The following is a 16,429-nucleotide window of genomic DNA, read 5'->3' on the forward strand; positions in this document are numbered from 1 at the left end:
GGTGTGGCTATTATACAACATATATATTTATATATATCAAAACGCTATATTCTATAAATATGAAGAATTATTATGTCAAATAAAAACAAGCTTTTAACAGTCCAGATCTTCAAAATCAGCTCCATGGATGCTGAATATATATATGGCATTTCAAATTTAAGAGACTAATTAACAATTCTTAACAATTCCTTACTCTTTTGTTCCCTATCATTTAATCTAGGAATATTTTTTGTTGCTAACCCTGTTTTGCTTCAATTTTGAAGAAAACTGCTATTTAAGGAAATGACAATTGATCAACACCATCCAATTTAGTAGTAAAGTGTAAATCCCCAAATACGAGATTTTTGTATCGATTTTCGACACAAGTCCTTTTCTCATGTGTCAATGGACACTGAAGTGCTGATGAAGTATAATGAGAATAAAATCTGATATTTGATATCTTAGCAGGGGAAAGGGAGAATTGCTTCAAACAAGAAAACAGCAGCTCTTGAAACCCAAATGCAAGGCTGCTTCTCACATCACATTTGGTCCTCCTCAGAGAGGAAAGAGAGTAGAGAGAGGAGGAGGGAGGTGGAGTTTTCCCTTCTCGAAAAGAAAACTTTGCATGGATTTTTTAAAAATCTGGCTCCTCTAATATGAGGAGATAATCACAATAGTAATTAAGAATAATATTAAAGTTACTAATAGCTAAAATTCCAACAACTCAAAAGTTATAATTTACCATGTATTGAGAGCTTTCTATGTAGTAAACATTGCTCTCCCCTTACAGCATGAAAGCTTTCCCTTGTTCCACGTACTACTCCTTTGAGGTAGATATTAGTACCTCCATGTGAGAGATGAGAAAAGGGCGCCATATTAGAAATTGTTCGGGGGCATTAAGATAGTAAAAAATAGAATTAGAATTCAAATGTGCGGTTTTATACACTGAAATTTGGAATAACGGCAACACTCCGGAGAAAACCTTACCAGGAAGTGATGGATACAGGGCAAGAGCACGATATCTGACAAGGTGAAGTACAGGCCTTCGGCAAACACGTGCTCCAGAGGCGGCAGGTCCGAGGCCTTGGCTTTCCTAATGTGAGCAGGCTCCCTGCTGGCAGGCACCGGCTCCTCCCGCACTGCAAGCCTCGAGAAGGCCACGCTGAGCTCCAGACTCTTGGGTGAGTCCAAGTCTTCAGAGATCTCCCCTGTGAGGCTCTTGTTCTTCGCTTTTCCCTGAGCGTGGGGAGGCCCAGTGCCGGCGGCCTTCTGTCCTTTCAGCTTCTGCCTCCTGAGCTTATCGTCATTATGCACTCGAACAGGTTCACTCAGCTTTCTTTCTAACTCAAGTATTTCTGCAGGGATAGTTGGCGGCTGGTCAGAAGACTCTCTGACAAAATTCTCAATAGCCAAAGGGATGGTGAGTTCACACAGCCTGGTCCATTGACTAACCTAAAAGACAAACCAAGAAGTGAAAGGATTTTTTTACTTTTAACACAAGTTGAAAGAAAGGAATTTGTCTGGGAAATAAAACCGGTTAGAAAATTTAAGCCTTGAGTTAAACCACCTCTGTGATGGGTTTCATGAAGAGGTCTATGATGGTACTTGAGTGAGAACATTGAGCTAGAGAGGTTAGGCATTCCTCTAGCCTGTTCCCAAACGCACCATTACTTACCAACATCTCAAAATACATACAACACACACGCAGAGCTGCAACACATTGCAACTTGGGCTCCTGCTTATGTGTAAATTATTCCCTTCAGAAATCTTCCACACCAAAAAAAATTAAGCATGCAAAACAAAGCTATTTTCTTAAAATAACAACCCCAAACTTAACAAATAATAATGAAAATATCGGCAACCATGAAGGACTACTAATTCTTTGGTTACTCTTTGGCAAATGAGATGATATTCCCAAGAGACAGTTAAAATAAATGGTTAAGCACATACATCACCACTCTGTAGCAAACAATGGAACACACACAGTATATACTCACTTCAGCACAGGCTTTCAAGCAAGTCTTTTTAAAACCCAGAAGTTCCAAGATGTCCTTCTTCGAGGGATCTGCTTCATATGATTTCTGAATGATGTGTCTCAGTACAACGGCAAGGCCTGCCCTACAGAAGCTGTCAGGCTGCTCTACCACTGCAGGTAAACAGCAACTCTGCACTATGGGTGGAAGGTCTTCCTTTGAAAGAATCTGTATTTCAACATCCTGGGACAGTGCCTTTCTTAGCAGTGAACTTTCTGTACCTTCTTTGGTAAGGACGAAGCAAACTTTAAAGAGGCTGCAGTCACAGTACGACAATAAAAATAAAGTTACAGACGTATGAAGAGGAAAGATGTGTCCTCCTGCTTGGTGACAGAAGTCCAGATAGAGATGCTCTTCTGTAAGACTTTTCTTAATGCCTTTCATTTTCTTCTTCCATTGGGTCACCTAAGGCATAAATAAGAAATAGTTACAGATCTTGGAAGATAATTTAGAAGTTAAAACCAAGGGAATGTTTTAGAAATCTGTTCTAGAAATCAGTAAAGGTGTGTGATATAATGATACTACAAGAGAACTCCCAAGGGCCCGGCGGCGTGGCCTAGCGGCTAAAGTCCTCGCCTTGAACGCCCCGGGATCCCATATGGGCGCCGGTTCTAGTCCCAGCAGCTCCACTTCCCATCCAGCTCCCTGCTTGTGGCCTGGGAAAGCAGTCGAGGACGGCCCAATGCATTGGGACCCTGCACCCTTGTGGGAGACCCGAAAGAGGTTCCTGGTTCCAGGCTTCAGATCGGGGCACACGGGCCTGATGCGGCTCACTTGGGGAGTGACTCATCGGATGGAAGATCTTCCTCTCTGTCTCTCCTCCTCTGTGTATATCTGACTGTAATAAAATGAATAAATCTTTAAAAAAAAAAAAAGAGTACTCCCAAATATCAAATCAAGGTCAAAAAAATTCAAAAGCAAAATATCTCTACCCTGTGAAACTAACAAGTCTTGGGGGTAATTTTGCACCCAGTTCCTTTAAAAAGAGCACACCTTACACAACCTATTTCCACTTGCTCTTTTCTTGCACATGCCCATAACAACCTTTGCTAGCTCTGCCTTCGACATAAATGCAGAACCTGGGAAGTAAAATCATGCTACCACTCACCTTAAAACATCCAGTCACAGAAAAGCCCAGAATTTTACAGTGGCCTACAAAGATTTTCCTGATTTATGAACCTTTTAAGTCTCAATGTTGCTTTCATTAAATCTGCTCAAGCAGATGTGGATTGTTAATCTAAAATGCAGGGTCCTGGGCCCGGCGCAGTAGTCTAGTAGCTAAGTCCTTGTCTTGCACATGCCAGCACCCCATACGGCCACTGGTTCCTGTTCCGGTGGTCCCGCTTCCCATCCAGCTCCCTACTTGTAGCCTGGGAAAGCAGTATAGGCCTGCCCAAAGCCTGGATATTTATTATCTCCCCCAACTAAAATGTTCCATTACAGGAGAAATTTTGTTTTGTTAAATAACACAACTAAAACAAGGCTATCCTCCTATTTAGTCATATATAGTCAAGTATCTCACAAGTTATTTGAAAGACAAAGTGACACAGAGAAAGGAAGAGAAACAGATCTTCCACCCACTGTTCCACTGTTTCAACAGCCACAACTGCCAGGGCTGGGTCAGGACAAGCCAGGAGCTAAGGATTCCATCTGGGCCTTGCCTGTGGACAGACAGCAGGGGCCCACGGGTTTGAGCCATCCTTTGCAGCTTTCCCAGGCACAGCCACAGGGAGTTGGACTGGAAGTGAAGAAGCTGAGACTTGAACTGATGCTCAGAGGAAATGCCAGTGTTGTAGGAAACAGCTGAACCTGCGGAGCCACAGTGCAGGCCCCAAGCAGGATGTGTTGAATGAATACATAGATTCAAACATACAAGTAATTTTCAAGACAGTTTTGAGGTGTGATTATTGAGAGACATTTTAAATTTTCATTTCTCCTCCTCTCTGACTTTCCAATAAAAATAAAGACCGTCAACAACCCGTCGCGGCACAGACTGGCCCAAACACCCAGTGCGCATCCACAATCCAGTAGGAGCATGACTCACAGCCAGGCTCTGTGTTAACAGGAAGGTGGAGTCACGGACACAGCAGGGGAGTCAACCCAGCCATTTTTGGATGTGAGGCATGGGTACCTTAATTCTAGGTCAATTGCGTGCCCTTATCATGATTTTTTATGCTTGATTCATACCTCTGGGTCTGGAAGTTTCTGTGTTCTAATCCATAAAGCACAATTCCAAAACTGACACTAGATGGCGCTCTTTAGAAGCCTTCACCATGAACTGTGAAATGGAATGATGCGTATTAGAGATAAAATTATTTTAAAGTGTTTCAAAAGTACACAGGTATTGTCCTTTTTATATTTGAAATGCGTTATCTGAATTTTACAAGATCATTAAAAATTTAATGATTTTAATTCTAAATCTGTTGTATATTTTTTTAGCAAAAGGTAAAAGACTGAATTTCTTTCTGGTCAACATGTTTTCACTGAATAGCTATAATAGGGTTACCGAAGGCTATACTTGGTAAGGTACCACCTTAGAAAGTCTTGATAGCATAATAATCACTACTATTATATTTCTTTCATTAAAATGTAATATATCTGTGCCATGATGATGATGACTTTGAGGGAAAAATTACATTATGTGATTTAAAAGCAACCATTTTCCAATTGAAGGACACCATTTTTCAACTCTGAACTTAATGATGTTTTGGTTTTCATTTGGTACTTGGCCATGAATTTCACAGGGACTCTTCCTAGAAGCGTGGCCCCAGAGATATTTTGCTTATAAACTTACTAATCATCTGGACTTAATTTCCTGGTGGCCGGACACTATAAAGAAGTGCTTCCAGAAGGCAAATTTGAAACAAAACATGATCGATTTCCTCATGTGCCCAGAAGTCTAGGAAAGAGTGATTATGAGACTAGCTCTGTTAATACTTAGATAACACAATGCCATGGGGCTTGGTGTGGTAGCCTGTGGTTAAAATCTTTGCTTTGAACACTCCGGGATCCCATATGGGCTTCAGTTCTAACCCCAGCAGCCCCAATTCCCATCCAGCTCCCTGCTTGTGGCCTGGGAAAGCAGTCCAGGATGGCCCAAAGCCTTGGGATCCTGCACCCAAGTGGGAGACCCAGAGGTGGCTTGTGGCTCCTGGCTCCTGGCATGCAATCGGCTCAGTTATTGCCATTGCGGCCACTTGAGGAGTGAATCAGCGGACGGAAGATCTTCCTCTCTCCTCTCTGTATATCTGACTTTCCAATAAAAATAAAATTAAAAAAAAATACCGTACTATTTGTTTAATATACATATAAAGAGAGAGTACATGTATATTTTACAGTTTTCCATGGCACACAAGAATCATCAAATAGGCTTTTACATATATTCTATAAACTTCTCTTTCTGAATGCTGCATGACAATACCATAATCTGCTCATGGTGATGTCTTAAAACTAATGAAATGTCTGAGAGAAAATGTAATACACTGTTGACTCTTGATATGTTTTTTTTCCAAATACATGGTGGTCCTTTTTGATAATGAATGAAATGCTACTTAATGATTTGGGAGTTAAAAACACTACTCTGCCTGGGATATTTCTCCCATTCTGTATGAAGTCCTTGTTAGAGCAAATATTAAATATTTAGTAAGCCTGTACAAATTTGATGTTTTTGGCTTCCGCTGTATCTTAGATTTTTCAAGAGGATGAGACATAGGTTTCTCTCAAAGTATGCAAATATGAAAAGCAAAAATCGTCCTCTTTTTCCTCTTCCCTTACTCCCTGGAGAATTTCCAAGTTCCATTATTTATGCAGAGCTTAGAGAGGCGCTGCAAAATCAGGGTGTGGGTCTCGGGAGTTTCTGGGCCCAGCTCTTCTTGCAGCTTCATGTCACACCATGCCAAGCATGGCAGCAGAGTCACCTGCCCTGCCTGTTTTGAAAAATGCCACACTGAGCTGCTCTCGACAGCGAGAGAGCAGCAGACACAAACTGTAGGAGCCAAATGGAGCTAATAGAACAGGCATCTTCCCCGGATGTGCCAGTTTGTTTAGGGATCTTGCAGAAGGGATAGACAAGTTGGAAAGAAAATGTGGATGTTTTGGTTTTGTTACCTGGAAATTGTCCAAGACTATTTAATTTGTTGAAAAGGCAGAGAGAGAGAAAAAAAACCATCTGTTGGTTCACTCCCCAAATGCCCGGACTGGGTCAAACCAAAGCCAAAAACACTGGAACTCTCCCCAGGCAGGGACCCAACACCTGAGCCTCCATTTGCTGCCCGCACACTGACAGACAGACCCTGCATGAGAAGCGGAATCGGGACGTAAAGTCAGGATCTCTGACACGGGAGTGGGAATGCCCGTGGTGAGAGCATCTACTGCGCACACCCCAAGACATGATTAAAAAGCTGAACCAGTCACAGGTTAATATTCAGACACTTAGGTATTTTTGCACGTTCATCTTAATTAATATATTTGAATGATATGTAAAACATTTCACATAAAACACAAAAAGAAATTTTTATATAAGTATTTTCTTATCTACAACCATTTTGCTAATTCACTTCAAGCATCCATTTGTGCGTGCATGCACACACACACCTTACCTGACAGCTCCACTTGGTTGTTTGTCTAAATGTGTTTCTCTTTCCTAACTGGCCCCATTCCAGAGCAAAACTGTTTGCTCACACTTGGTCCGAAAACGGTGAAGTTTCACTTCATTCCTTTTTCTCTCATACCCTGTCATCCATCAAATACACACCAAATCTAACTTCCTAGTACTATCATCTTAAACTATCACCGGCTCTTAAGACTACTGAAACAGCCTGTTAACCATTAGACTTTAGACACAAAACTCCACTTCCCAACAAGTCAGGGGAATCCTTCAAATAGGGCTTAGCATGAGAGCAGCTTTTTCTGACTTTATCTGCTACCCTTTCTCCTTTCCAGTTCTACTTCCTGCACCCTGTTGCCACAGGAAGAAGTCAGGAAGACTTGAGAATATTTATACTTCTCATTCCCCTTTGCCCATATATTCACTTGCTCCCTCATTTCACTGATTTTTCAATTCCACACAGTCTTTCCTGACTATCTGAATTGCAAAAGCACTTCTATGGCTTCCTAGCTCCCCACATACCTTTCTTTTCTTCATTGTACTTATCCTCTGACATAATGTCCCCAAGAACCAACAGTACTCAAATTTTATTTCATGATGCGAACAAAGGAATAACCATAATCTCCCCTCTGGACAATCAGGGAACCATCTGTTGCCATGGAGTCACAGTGCTGGAAGTTGAAACTGACCTCATAATTAACAGGGCCCCGCACAGCAGGAAGCAAACTTTCTGATTCCAAAGGCCAACACCCAGTCTCCTTATGGCCTACATGACCGAAACCCACTGCACTCCCATTACTAGATAACGGTAGAATTACACAGGCAACTTAGAACACTTGCAGGCAAAACCCACATTCACCATGTAGAATGTATGCAATAGACCCATTAGTTGGCTGACCCCAGAACTGCTTAGTTTCAAGGCCGCTATTAGAAAAGTGATCTAGGGGCCCAGTGCTGTAGCCTAGCAGCTAAAGGCCTTGCCTTGAACGCACCAGGATCCCATATGGGCACCGGTTCTAATCCCAGCAGCTCCACTTCCCATCCAGCTCCCTGCCTGTGGCCTGGGAAAGCAGCTGAGGACGCCCAATGCATTGGGACCCTGCACCTGCGTGGAAGACCTGGAAGAGGTTCCTGGCTCCTGGCTTCAGATTGGCTCAGCTCCGGTTGTTGCAGTCACTTAGGGAGTGAACCACCAGACACAAGATCCTCTTTCCTGTCTCTCCTCCTGTCTGTATATCGGACTTGGCAATAAAAATAAACCTTTAAAAAAGAAAAGTGATCTAGATACTGGTATTTATCATTATTTCCAACCACAGGTGATGATGGAAAACTAAAAAAGTGAAAAAAAAAACCCTTGAAAACCGTTAAGTTCAAATGTGAGCCTTATTTAAAATTAGGCACACATGCAGAAGTGCAGAAAACACTAGAAGAACCTGGCAAAAGCATTCTCAAAGTTCAACCTTTTTCAATCGATTTTAAGGTTAAACCTCCTACAACATTTTTCCGCATAATTCAAACACATTCTCCAGTAATGAGTATGATTAAGCTCTGTGGCAAACAGAGCTTCATGTTTGACTTGTTAAACATAACACCCAGCTGTGTTTTATTGTCATAACTAACTGGCTATGTTTAAATGCCAAAAACGTAGCTGCTAACTTTTGCGTTGTCTCCTGTCAACATAGTCTTTTTCAATACGTCAGCACAAGATGTATTTACTAAATCCTGGTATTTTCTTGACATTTAAGACTGTGTTACCTGAATGGCATAAAAAAGTTGGGGCGGGGGCGGGGGAGACTCCGGAACCTCCAAGTCGGGTGGAGTTGGCACGGGAAGTAACAACAGAACAAATTTTGAAGCCAAACAACTTCACGCAAATGGCTCAAAACAAACCTCACAGCGAGTCAGACACTGCAAGAGGGGCACTGCACATACTTGGCTGCGAGAGAAGCCACAAGTGCTTTGAAATAACTGACCAGCAAGCGGCCGTGTCCTCAAGTGAGCTCAGTGGGAATGGAGAAGTGTCCGCAGCGACGCGGGGAAAAGCCTGCAGTGAGACCGCAGAGTTGTGGAGCAGCAGAAGGCGGACGGCCCCACAGGCCCCTGCACCTGCAGCGGGAAGGCGGACGGGCACCCGCGGCGGACGGGCACCCGCGGCAGCCGGGGCAGCCGGGGCCCGAGGTCCGAGGCGGCCCAGCGCCGGCCGGGGGACCTGCTGTCTGGCCCTCGCCCCTGCTCCGGCTGAGCGCCCGCTTTACCTGGTCGCAGAGGCGCGGCCAGGCCGAGCAGCGAGCGGCCGCCGGAACCTGCCAGACCGAACCGCAGCAAACCAGCTAACAAGCGACTCCCGCCGGCTGTCATTCATAATCCGGCGGACCGGAAACAGTGCGATGCGTCACTTCCTGCTGCGCACGGCCAAACGCTTCCCCCGGGCCGTGCTCCGGGAACCTTTGTTTCTGCTCTTTGGGAGCCGGAGGGTGCCGAGGGAGCGGTTCGGAGGGGAGCCCCGGGAGCCGGGCGAGCTGCGGGGCGGAGCGGTGAGTGGTGACGAGCCAGCCGGCTCCCTGCCGCCTCCGGGGGGCTCGAGACCCCCGCGAGGGCCGGACTGCGGAGCGACCTGGGCAGGGCTGGATCTCCTCGGTCCTTCGGGAGAGATCCCGTGGGCGGAGGGCTGCGGAGCACCTCAGCGTTTGTGCGACTGCTTTCTTCGCGAATGTTGTGCACCACGTTGGGGCACAGCCCAGGGGTTGGGGTCTTTGGAATGCCGTCCCGGATCCCTGGTCCAGGTTGTCACGACCTCTGTCTAGATCTGCCCTCTTCCGGTCTCTTCCTCGCTTCGGCTGAGGACCTTCCCCGGTGCTACTGGATCTTGCCTTCACTACAAGACTGAAAAATTCTTTCTGATTGTCCCTTGTCACTTTAAAGCTTCTCTCCACCACAGGTGTAGTTGAAAATAGGTCCTTTCCTCCAGCCCTGCGTTTCCGCAAATGTTTGTGTAATCCCGGTCCGAGAACTCTTTTGGGGGAATGAAAAGTGCAGCGTGTGTTTAAAAGAATGGGTATCGGACAGGTTTGCGAGAGGTTGCAAAGGCGTGAGCTGCAAAGTTTGCTAGAGTTCTTGTGAGATGGCAACCCTAGGAGTGAACTCTGCAGCAGTAGGTTCCACTTCTTTCATCTTGTGAATGCACCCTGACCCACTTGGGACTCCTTTAATAACTGGCAAACGGAAAATGAGCTGTAGGTGAAAGCATCTATTGGGCTCACTTCTCAACAGAGGAGATGACAGAAGTGCTAGAAAACAACATTTAAACAAGAACTCTAGTTGATGCAAACAGTATTTTTGAGCACCTGAGAAGTTCTGAACACCAGGTAAATAAAGTGAACCTGAAAGTTCCTAGTTTGGTGGAATTTATGTTCTGCTGTGATTAATGAATTCAAGCCTAATGAAAGATTAGGAAGGGAGTATTGCTGGAACATTGTACAAATTCCCAGTCTTGGAAAGGCGGGTTTTTTTTTGTTTTGTTGTTTTTGTTTGTTTTTTGACTAGCTTTAGCTTGTTGATGTTTGGACGTTTGGGGAAGTGAAGGGTGAGAAGCCACTTTGCCTTTCTTTTTGCGTTTTTGCTGAAGTGACCTTACTGATGGTTGGGAACTAGCAAGTGGAGACTTTGATCTCTTGATTAGTTGTCTCTGTAAGCGGTTATTTTGTGGTGCTTTGTGAAGTAGAAGAGATAGGGAGACTATAGAGTCTGATTAAGGCTCCTAATTTTACTGGAAATAAATAATGTTGTGGGCTGAGGAGGTGATTTACATTCCTTTAGCTGAGCACTCAGGATTTGGGCCTATGGCAGTGGCACCTGGCCTTTGCAGACTCATTGGCGTCCTATTGTCCTGTTAATGGGCTTGGGGGGAAGAGAATATAATATGGTAATAAAGAGGCTTAGGAGCAGCCGGCTCCCAGCACTTCTACCACCATCATGGTCTCCGTGTGTCGGTGCTTTTCGCTAGGATATTCGTCGTGCCTACTATCCCGGCTCAGCTAGCCGCGACAAAATAATACGCAAAAAAGGTTATGCGTCATTGTAGAAAGTCCCAATGTTGTACCAAAAAATAAAAAGTGGCGCCATGATATGTCCTAAGCAGGTGAAATGATTGATGGGATTTACGTTAAGAAGAGCAGAGCTTGAACTATGTCTTGCTAAGATCTGGAAGTAGAAGAAGTAGATACAAAGCTTCCAGTACAAAGAAAAAATAAGATTGCCAAGGTCAGCTAATACCTGTAAGGAGTGTCTGGAGTGAAGTATAATAGCTTTGTGTCAGATAATTAGTCTTAAATGCTAGGCCAAGGGGCCAGTGGTGTGATGCAGCAGTTTAAGCAGTCTGCCGTGCTGGCATTCTGTATGGGCATCAGATTGGGTTCCAGCTGCTTCTAATCCACCTCCATGCTGATGCACCTGGGAAAGCAGCAGGAGATGACTCAATTCCTTAGGACCCATGCATCCATGTGGGAGACTTGAAAGAAGTGCTAGGCTCCTGGCTTTGACCTGGCATGGCCCCAGCCTTTGGGAATGTTTGGGAAGTGAACCAGTAGATGGTACCTCCTCTCTGTAATCCTGCCTTTCAAAGAAATTAAAAAGTGTTAGGCCAAGCAGTTTGTTTTTATTTGAAAGGCAGAGTTACAGAAGAAGAGACAAAGAAATTCCATCTGCCGATTTACTTCCACAATGACTGGAGCTGGTCCAGGCTGAAGCCTGGAGTTTGGAACTCCGTTAGCTTTTCCCAAGTGAGCACAGGGCCATTGTTTGCTGCTTTTCCAGGTGCATTAGCAAAGAGCTGGATCAAAAGTGGAACTGCTGGGATTAGAACCAGCAGCCATATAGGATGGTGAAATTGCGGGTGCTGGCTTAACCATCTGTACCCCAACACCAGGACTGGACTTTACTTTTAAGGCAATAGGAAGCCTTAATTTTCTCATCAAGAATATTTTGAAAATGAGGGTCCAATGTTGTGGCACAGCTGCTAAAGCCATCAACTGCCATGCCAGCATCCCTATGGGTACCAGTTTGTGTGCTTGGCTGCTCCATTTCCAATCCAGCTCATGCCACCCACAAGAAAAATCCAGATGAAACCTCTGTCTCCTGGCTTCAGCCTGGCCCAGCCCTGGCTTCTGCAGCCAATGGGGAGTTAATCTGGACGTAGAGGAGCTCTAACTCTCCATCTCTGTAACTTTCCAAGTATTTTTTACAAAAAGCAAAAGTTAAAAGGAAGAAAACTGTATTTCAGGGAAATTAATATGGCAACACCATTGAAGCTATGGAGAATGACTGGATTGCTTCTGATGGAATAAACTAATAAAGGCCTGCTTTTTCCTATCAGCAGTGGAAATGAAACATGTGACGGATGTAAAAGGTGTTGCAGAATCAGAATCTAAGGAAAGTCTGCCAGTTCTAATTGTTTGGACATAAGGAAGAAATCAGAGAAAGAGTTGAACCTCCATTCTAGCTAACGGAGTTGTTATCATTTGTTGAAGGAAAATGTAGGCAATGAACCTTTTGAAAGAGGTATTCACAAAGTCAGTTTTGGTCATAGCCAGTTTGATATGTAGACAGTGTCTACTAAACAATTGGAAATACGAGGTTTGAACTTAAAAAGATTGGAGTAAGAGTAAAACATATAAAAGCACCTGCCTGGTAATGGAAGCTCAAAACGTGCAATGTGTAAGTGTTCCGGGGAAGAAACGGGCAGCAGAACTACAGAGGACAGCCCTGGCAGAGAAATGGGCTACATCAAGATCAGCACATGGGAGGTGAGTCAGAGAGAGAGAAGTTAAAGACAGAAGAGGAAACTTGGAAATACAGGGGATGATAGATCTCAACAGAGTTGTACGACAGAAAGTGACTAACGTGTATTTACTTGGCCAGCACTAACTGAAGAGCTGCTGTTTACCAAGATGCGCTCGGCTAGTTACAGTGGGAAATAAAACCAATCTAGTGACTGCTCTCCTATGTTTACTAATGAGAAAGTCATTTCTTACATAATTAACAATATGATGAATATAATCAATCAGTGCAAGATGTTTTTGCCTCCTGTAACAGTAAAACTAATTTTTGGTGAAGGAATGTGTGGAAAATAAATTGAGACTTGAAGGGTGACAAAGGGCGGGGAGATGGTACGCCTTCCCTTAAAGCATGGAGGTAATAAAGACAAGATATGTTGGAGGACTTGGAGCAATTTGTCAATGTATTGGAGTAAGAGTAACCTGAGTAATGTTTAATGAGCATGTACTACATGCCAGATACTGTTACATCTCCTTTACATGTGTTACCCGATCTTGTTGGGCATTAAAGATCTGCTGAAACTCTTATTCAGCGTGTGGACTGTGGAAAGTCATAGAAGTATTTGGAGTGAGTGATACAAGACGGCTTAGAAGGGATGAGAGTGGTTGTGGGGAGACTGATAATGCTTTTACTGTGGGCCGGGTAATGGGAGGTTGATCTGAAATGGTGGTAAGGATAGAAAAGCTAGATGGATTTCTGATCTATTTAAAGGTTAGCTGGTTGAGTTGGAAATGAGAGGTGGGGAAGTTAGGAAGAGAAGTTAAGACTGGTTTCCAGGTTTCTAGCTGGAACAGAGTTGTAAATATTTGAAAAAGGTAGTTGTAGAGGAAGTACTGGTTGGAAAAGAAGTGTGTGCGCGAGGCTCCGTAAGGGGCATGTTTGACGGGAGGCTGCAGTGACTCAAACTGGCATTTGAGTCTTGGAAGAGAAGCTAAAGGGGAGAGATAAATTATATAATAGCAGGCCCAGAAATTGGAGGCAAAACAAAATATAAGCCTGCAGATCAAATTGTTTAGGGCAGTAATTCTCAAACTTTGGAAACTGGCAGAATTGTCTGGGCCTCACTTATTGTGGCTTGGAGCAGAGACTGAGCGTTTGTAAATCTGATTTGTTCCAAGTGATGTCTGCTGTTAATGCAGCATGGTTTCTTAAAGGTGTAGATCAGAAGAAATGCCTAAACTACATGAATAACCTCAGTTCTATTATAATATTGAGGGACATACAGGGAATGTAGAGAAATAAGTGGGAGAAAAATAGTATTTATTAGATTTACCTAAGGCTGTAGATGGTTTTGATCTGATCATTTTCTTAGGACAGTGGAACAAAGGTCAGACTGCAGGAATCGCACCTTAGTAGAAGGAAGGAAGAAAAAGAATTTTAAAAAATAAAGGATGTTTTGAGAAATTCTTGCTGTAACAGGGAGAAGATAAAAGAGACTTGAATCTGCGTAAATGTTGATGAAAAGCTGCCATTAGAACTACAAGCTTTCCACATATAGAAAAAGAAAAAAGAAGAAATAATAAGCAGATACTGCAGGAAAAGACAGAAAACGGACACAGGTGTTCACGCGTGGAAAGCTGCTTCATCCTTTTTATCAGATCAGAAAGAGGAGAAAGTACGACTAAGTTGTGGATGTGTTGACAAGAAGTTCATTTTGATTTCCCTCTGTCAGCTTCTGTTTTCTTTATGAAGTAGATGAGGTCTTCTGCTGAAATAGATAAACCATTTGAAAGAAATGAAGAAAGTATAACTGCTTTTTACAGCAGTGGGAGCAGAGTTGAACAGAGCAGTGTGGAAGGATTGCTGTATCATGCTGAATGTTAAAATGAGATTGGTGGCTTTGGAGATACAGTATATTTGGTATTTTTTTTTTAGAAATTCAAAAAAAATTATTTTTAATTGACAATATATTTATTCCCAAGACTACTCACTTTTGAAATTCTTTTTGGCCAGTCTAGATCTCCTGCGTTTCGTTTCTTTTCTTTCTTTCTTCTTTTTTTATTATTATCATTTTATGATACAGTTCCATAGGCTCCTGGGATTTCCCTTAAACCTAGTAGCAGTAGAGATGGACCCATCTGAAGTCAGGAACCTGGCACTTCTCTGTCTCGCTCAGGGATGCATGGTTCCAAACACTTGGGCCATTCCCTGCTGCTGTCCCTGTTAGCAGGGAGCTGGGTAGGAGATGGAGCGGCCGAGACATGGAAGGCACGCATTTGGGATACTGGTGCCCCAGGAAGTGGCTTTACCCACTGAACAGCAATGCAGATCCCTACAAAAATATTTTTTAAGGGGCTGGTATGGTGGGGTAGCAACCTAATCCTTAGCATGCAGTGCCAACATCCCATGTATGCCAGAGCATGTCCTGGTTGCTCCACTTCTCATCCAGTTGCCTGCATATGGCCCAGAAAAGCACTGGAGCATGGCCCAAGTGCTTGGGCCCCTACACCATGTGGGAGACCCATAGATCCTCCTGGCTCCTGGCTTCACATTAGCCCTCCCTCAGCCACGGTGGCCATTTGGAGAGTGAACCAGTGGTTGGAGGTCTCTGTCTCTCTGCCTTTCCTTCATTTTGTAAATCTGCCTTTCAAATGAAAATAAAATCTTCAAGAAAATATTTTTAAATTTATTCATAGTTTTGTTATAATACACATTTTGAAGATCACTCACATGCATGAACATCAAAAATATTTGCCCCAAAATAAACTTAACTTCTTAATCCAATTTCCATGATCTTTTTGAAGTGTCCTAAGCATGTTACAAGGATTTCTCTAGGTGAACAAATTGTTTTGAAGAAGTATATGACTCTGCCCATTGTATAAATTAGGCTAATAGAAGGATTAGACTGTGTTCATCTTGTACAATCTGGAGAAGTGACAGGTTCGCCGTTTTTTAAGTCATGTTAGTACTTATGGTTATCAGTTTCATGAGTATATTTTAAAATCATCTTTTTATACCTAAAGTTATGTAGAGATGATGTATGTAGCAATACAGTTTTAATAAGTGAGAGAGGATGACTCTCAATTTCATTAAACTTGCTTAAAAAAAAAAAAGGATTTACTTTTGGGGCAGAAAAAGTCTGGACCATTGTTGTGGCATAGCCCTTAAAGCCACCACCTGCAATGCTGACATTACATATAAGCACTGGTCAAAATCCAGCTGCTCCGCTCTGAGTCAGCTCCCCACTGGTGGCCTGGGAAAACAGCAAATGATGGCCCAAGTGCTTGGATACCTGCCACCCATAAAGGAGGCCTGGAAGAAGCTCCAGTCTCCACTTCATCCTGGACTAGTCCTGACTGTTGGCGGCCATCTAGGGCAGCAGATGGATAATGTCTCCATCTTTCTCCCACTCTGTAACTCTGCCTTTCAGAAAAGCAGATAAATCTTAAAAATAGAGAGAGAGAAAGGGAGGGAGGGAGGGAGGGAGGGAGGGAGGAAGGAAGGAAGGAAGGAAGGAAGGAAGGAAAAAAAAAAGGGGGAAGAAGGCAGGCAGGCAGGCAAAGTCCTAGAAATGGGGGAAGAGACTGAATGAGAGAGACAACTTCCATTTGCTAGTTTTCTCCTGAAATGACCGCAACAGCCTGGGAGGAGCCAGCTTGAAGAAAGGAGCCTGGAACCCATCTGGGTCTCCCACAGGGATGGTAGGGTCCTAAGAAATTGGGCCATACTTTGCTACTTTCCTAGTCATGTTAATAGGGAGCTGCAGTGGAAGCAGAACAGCCAGAAGTCAACATTTTGATAAGGAAATTCCAGTGTCACTGGCGGAGGCTTAATGCACTGTGCCAAAAAACATTGGACTCTTGTTAAACTCTTACTGTCATGAGATTTGGTTTCTTCTTTCTTTTTTTATTCTTTATTTTATGACACAGTTTAATAGGCATTGGGGTTTCTCCCCCCCCCCCATTGTTCTCTCCAGTCTTTCACTAAGTGTCCTCCAAGTACCCTCAGAAGTCCATCATACCGCCATCGAGGTGTCTCC

The 16,429-nt window shown here is 43.6% G+C and overlaps 2 protein-coding genes across 6 annotated transcripts in view; one reads left to right on the forward strand and one right to left on the reverse strand.

Annotated features, from left to right (window-relative positions):
- The window catches only part of GSTCD (glutathione S-transferase C-terminal domain containing), a 158,982-nt gene extending 149,994 nt beyond the window's left edge, over window positions 1-8,988 (reverse strand). For 2 of the 5 annotated variants that reach the window (XR_009245841.1, XM_058666974.1), the window contains exons 1-3: window positions 7,141-7,252; window positions 1,977-2,417; window positions 967-1,431 (exon numbers count right to left, since the gene is read on the reverse strand). Coding sequence is in view for 4 of the 5 variants with exons in the window: in XM_058666974.1 (XP_058522957.1) it covers window positions 967-1,431; window positions 1,977-2,417; window positions 7,141-7,155 (921 nt within the window). In the remaining variant the exon portion in view is untranslated. Of the gene's footprint in view, window positions 1-966; window positions 1,432-1,976; window positions 2,418-7,140; window positions 7,253-8,550; window positions 8,734-8,873 lie in introns of those variants that run through there. The other 3 variants (XM_058666977.1, XM_058666976.1, XM_058666975.1) reach the window with 3 other exon arrangements.
- Window positions 8,989-8,998: 10 nt separating this feature from the next.
- Window positions 8,999-16,429, forward strand: part of INTS12 (integrator complex subunit 12) — a 28,777-nt gene continuing 21,346 nt past the window's right edge. Inside the window, exon 1 of the mRNA XM_004594280.3 lies at window positions 8,999-9,152. Within this exon, the coding sequence (XP_004594337.2) occupies window positions 9,006-9,152 (147 nt within the window). The 5' untranslated portion in view covers window positions 8,999-9,005. The remainder of the gene's footprint in view (window positions 9,153-16,429) is intronic.

Source organism: Ochotona princeps, chromosome 7, assembly GCF_030435755.1.
Source record: "Ochotona princeps isolate mOchPri1 chromosome 7, mOchPri1.hap1, whole genome shotgun sequence".
Taxonomy (NCBI): domain Eukaryota; kingdom Metazoa; phylum Chordata; class Mammalia; order Lagomorpha; family Ochotonidae; genus Ochotona; species Ochotona princeps.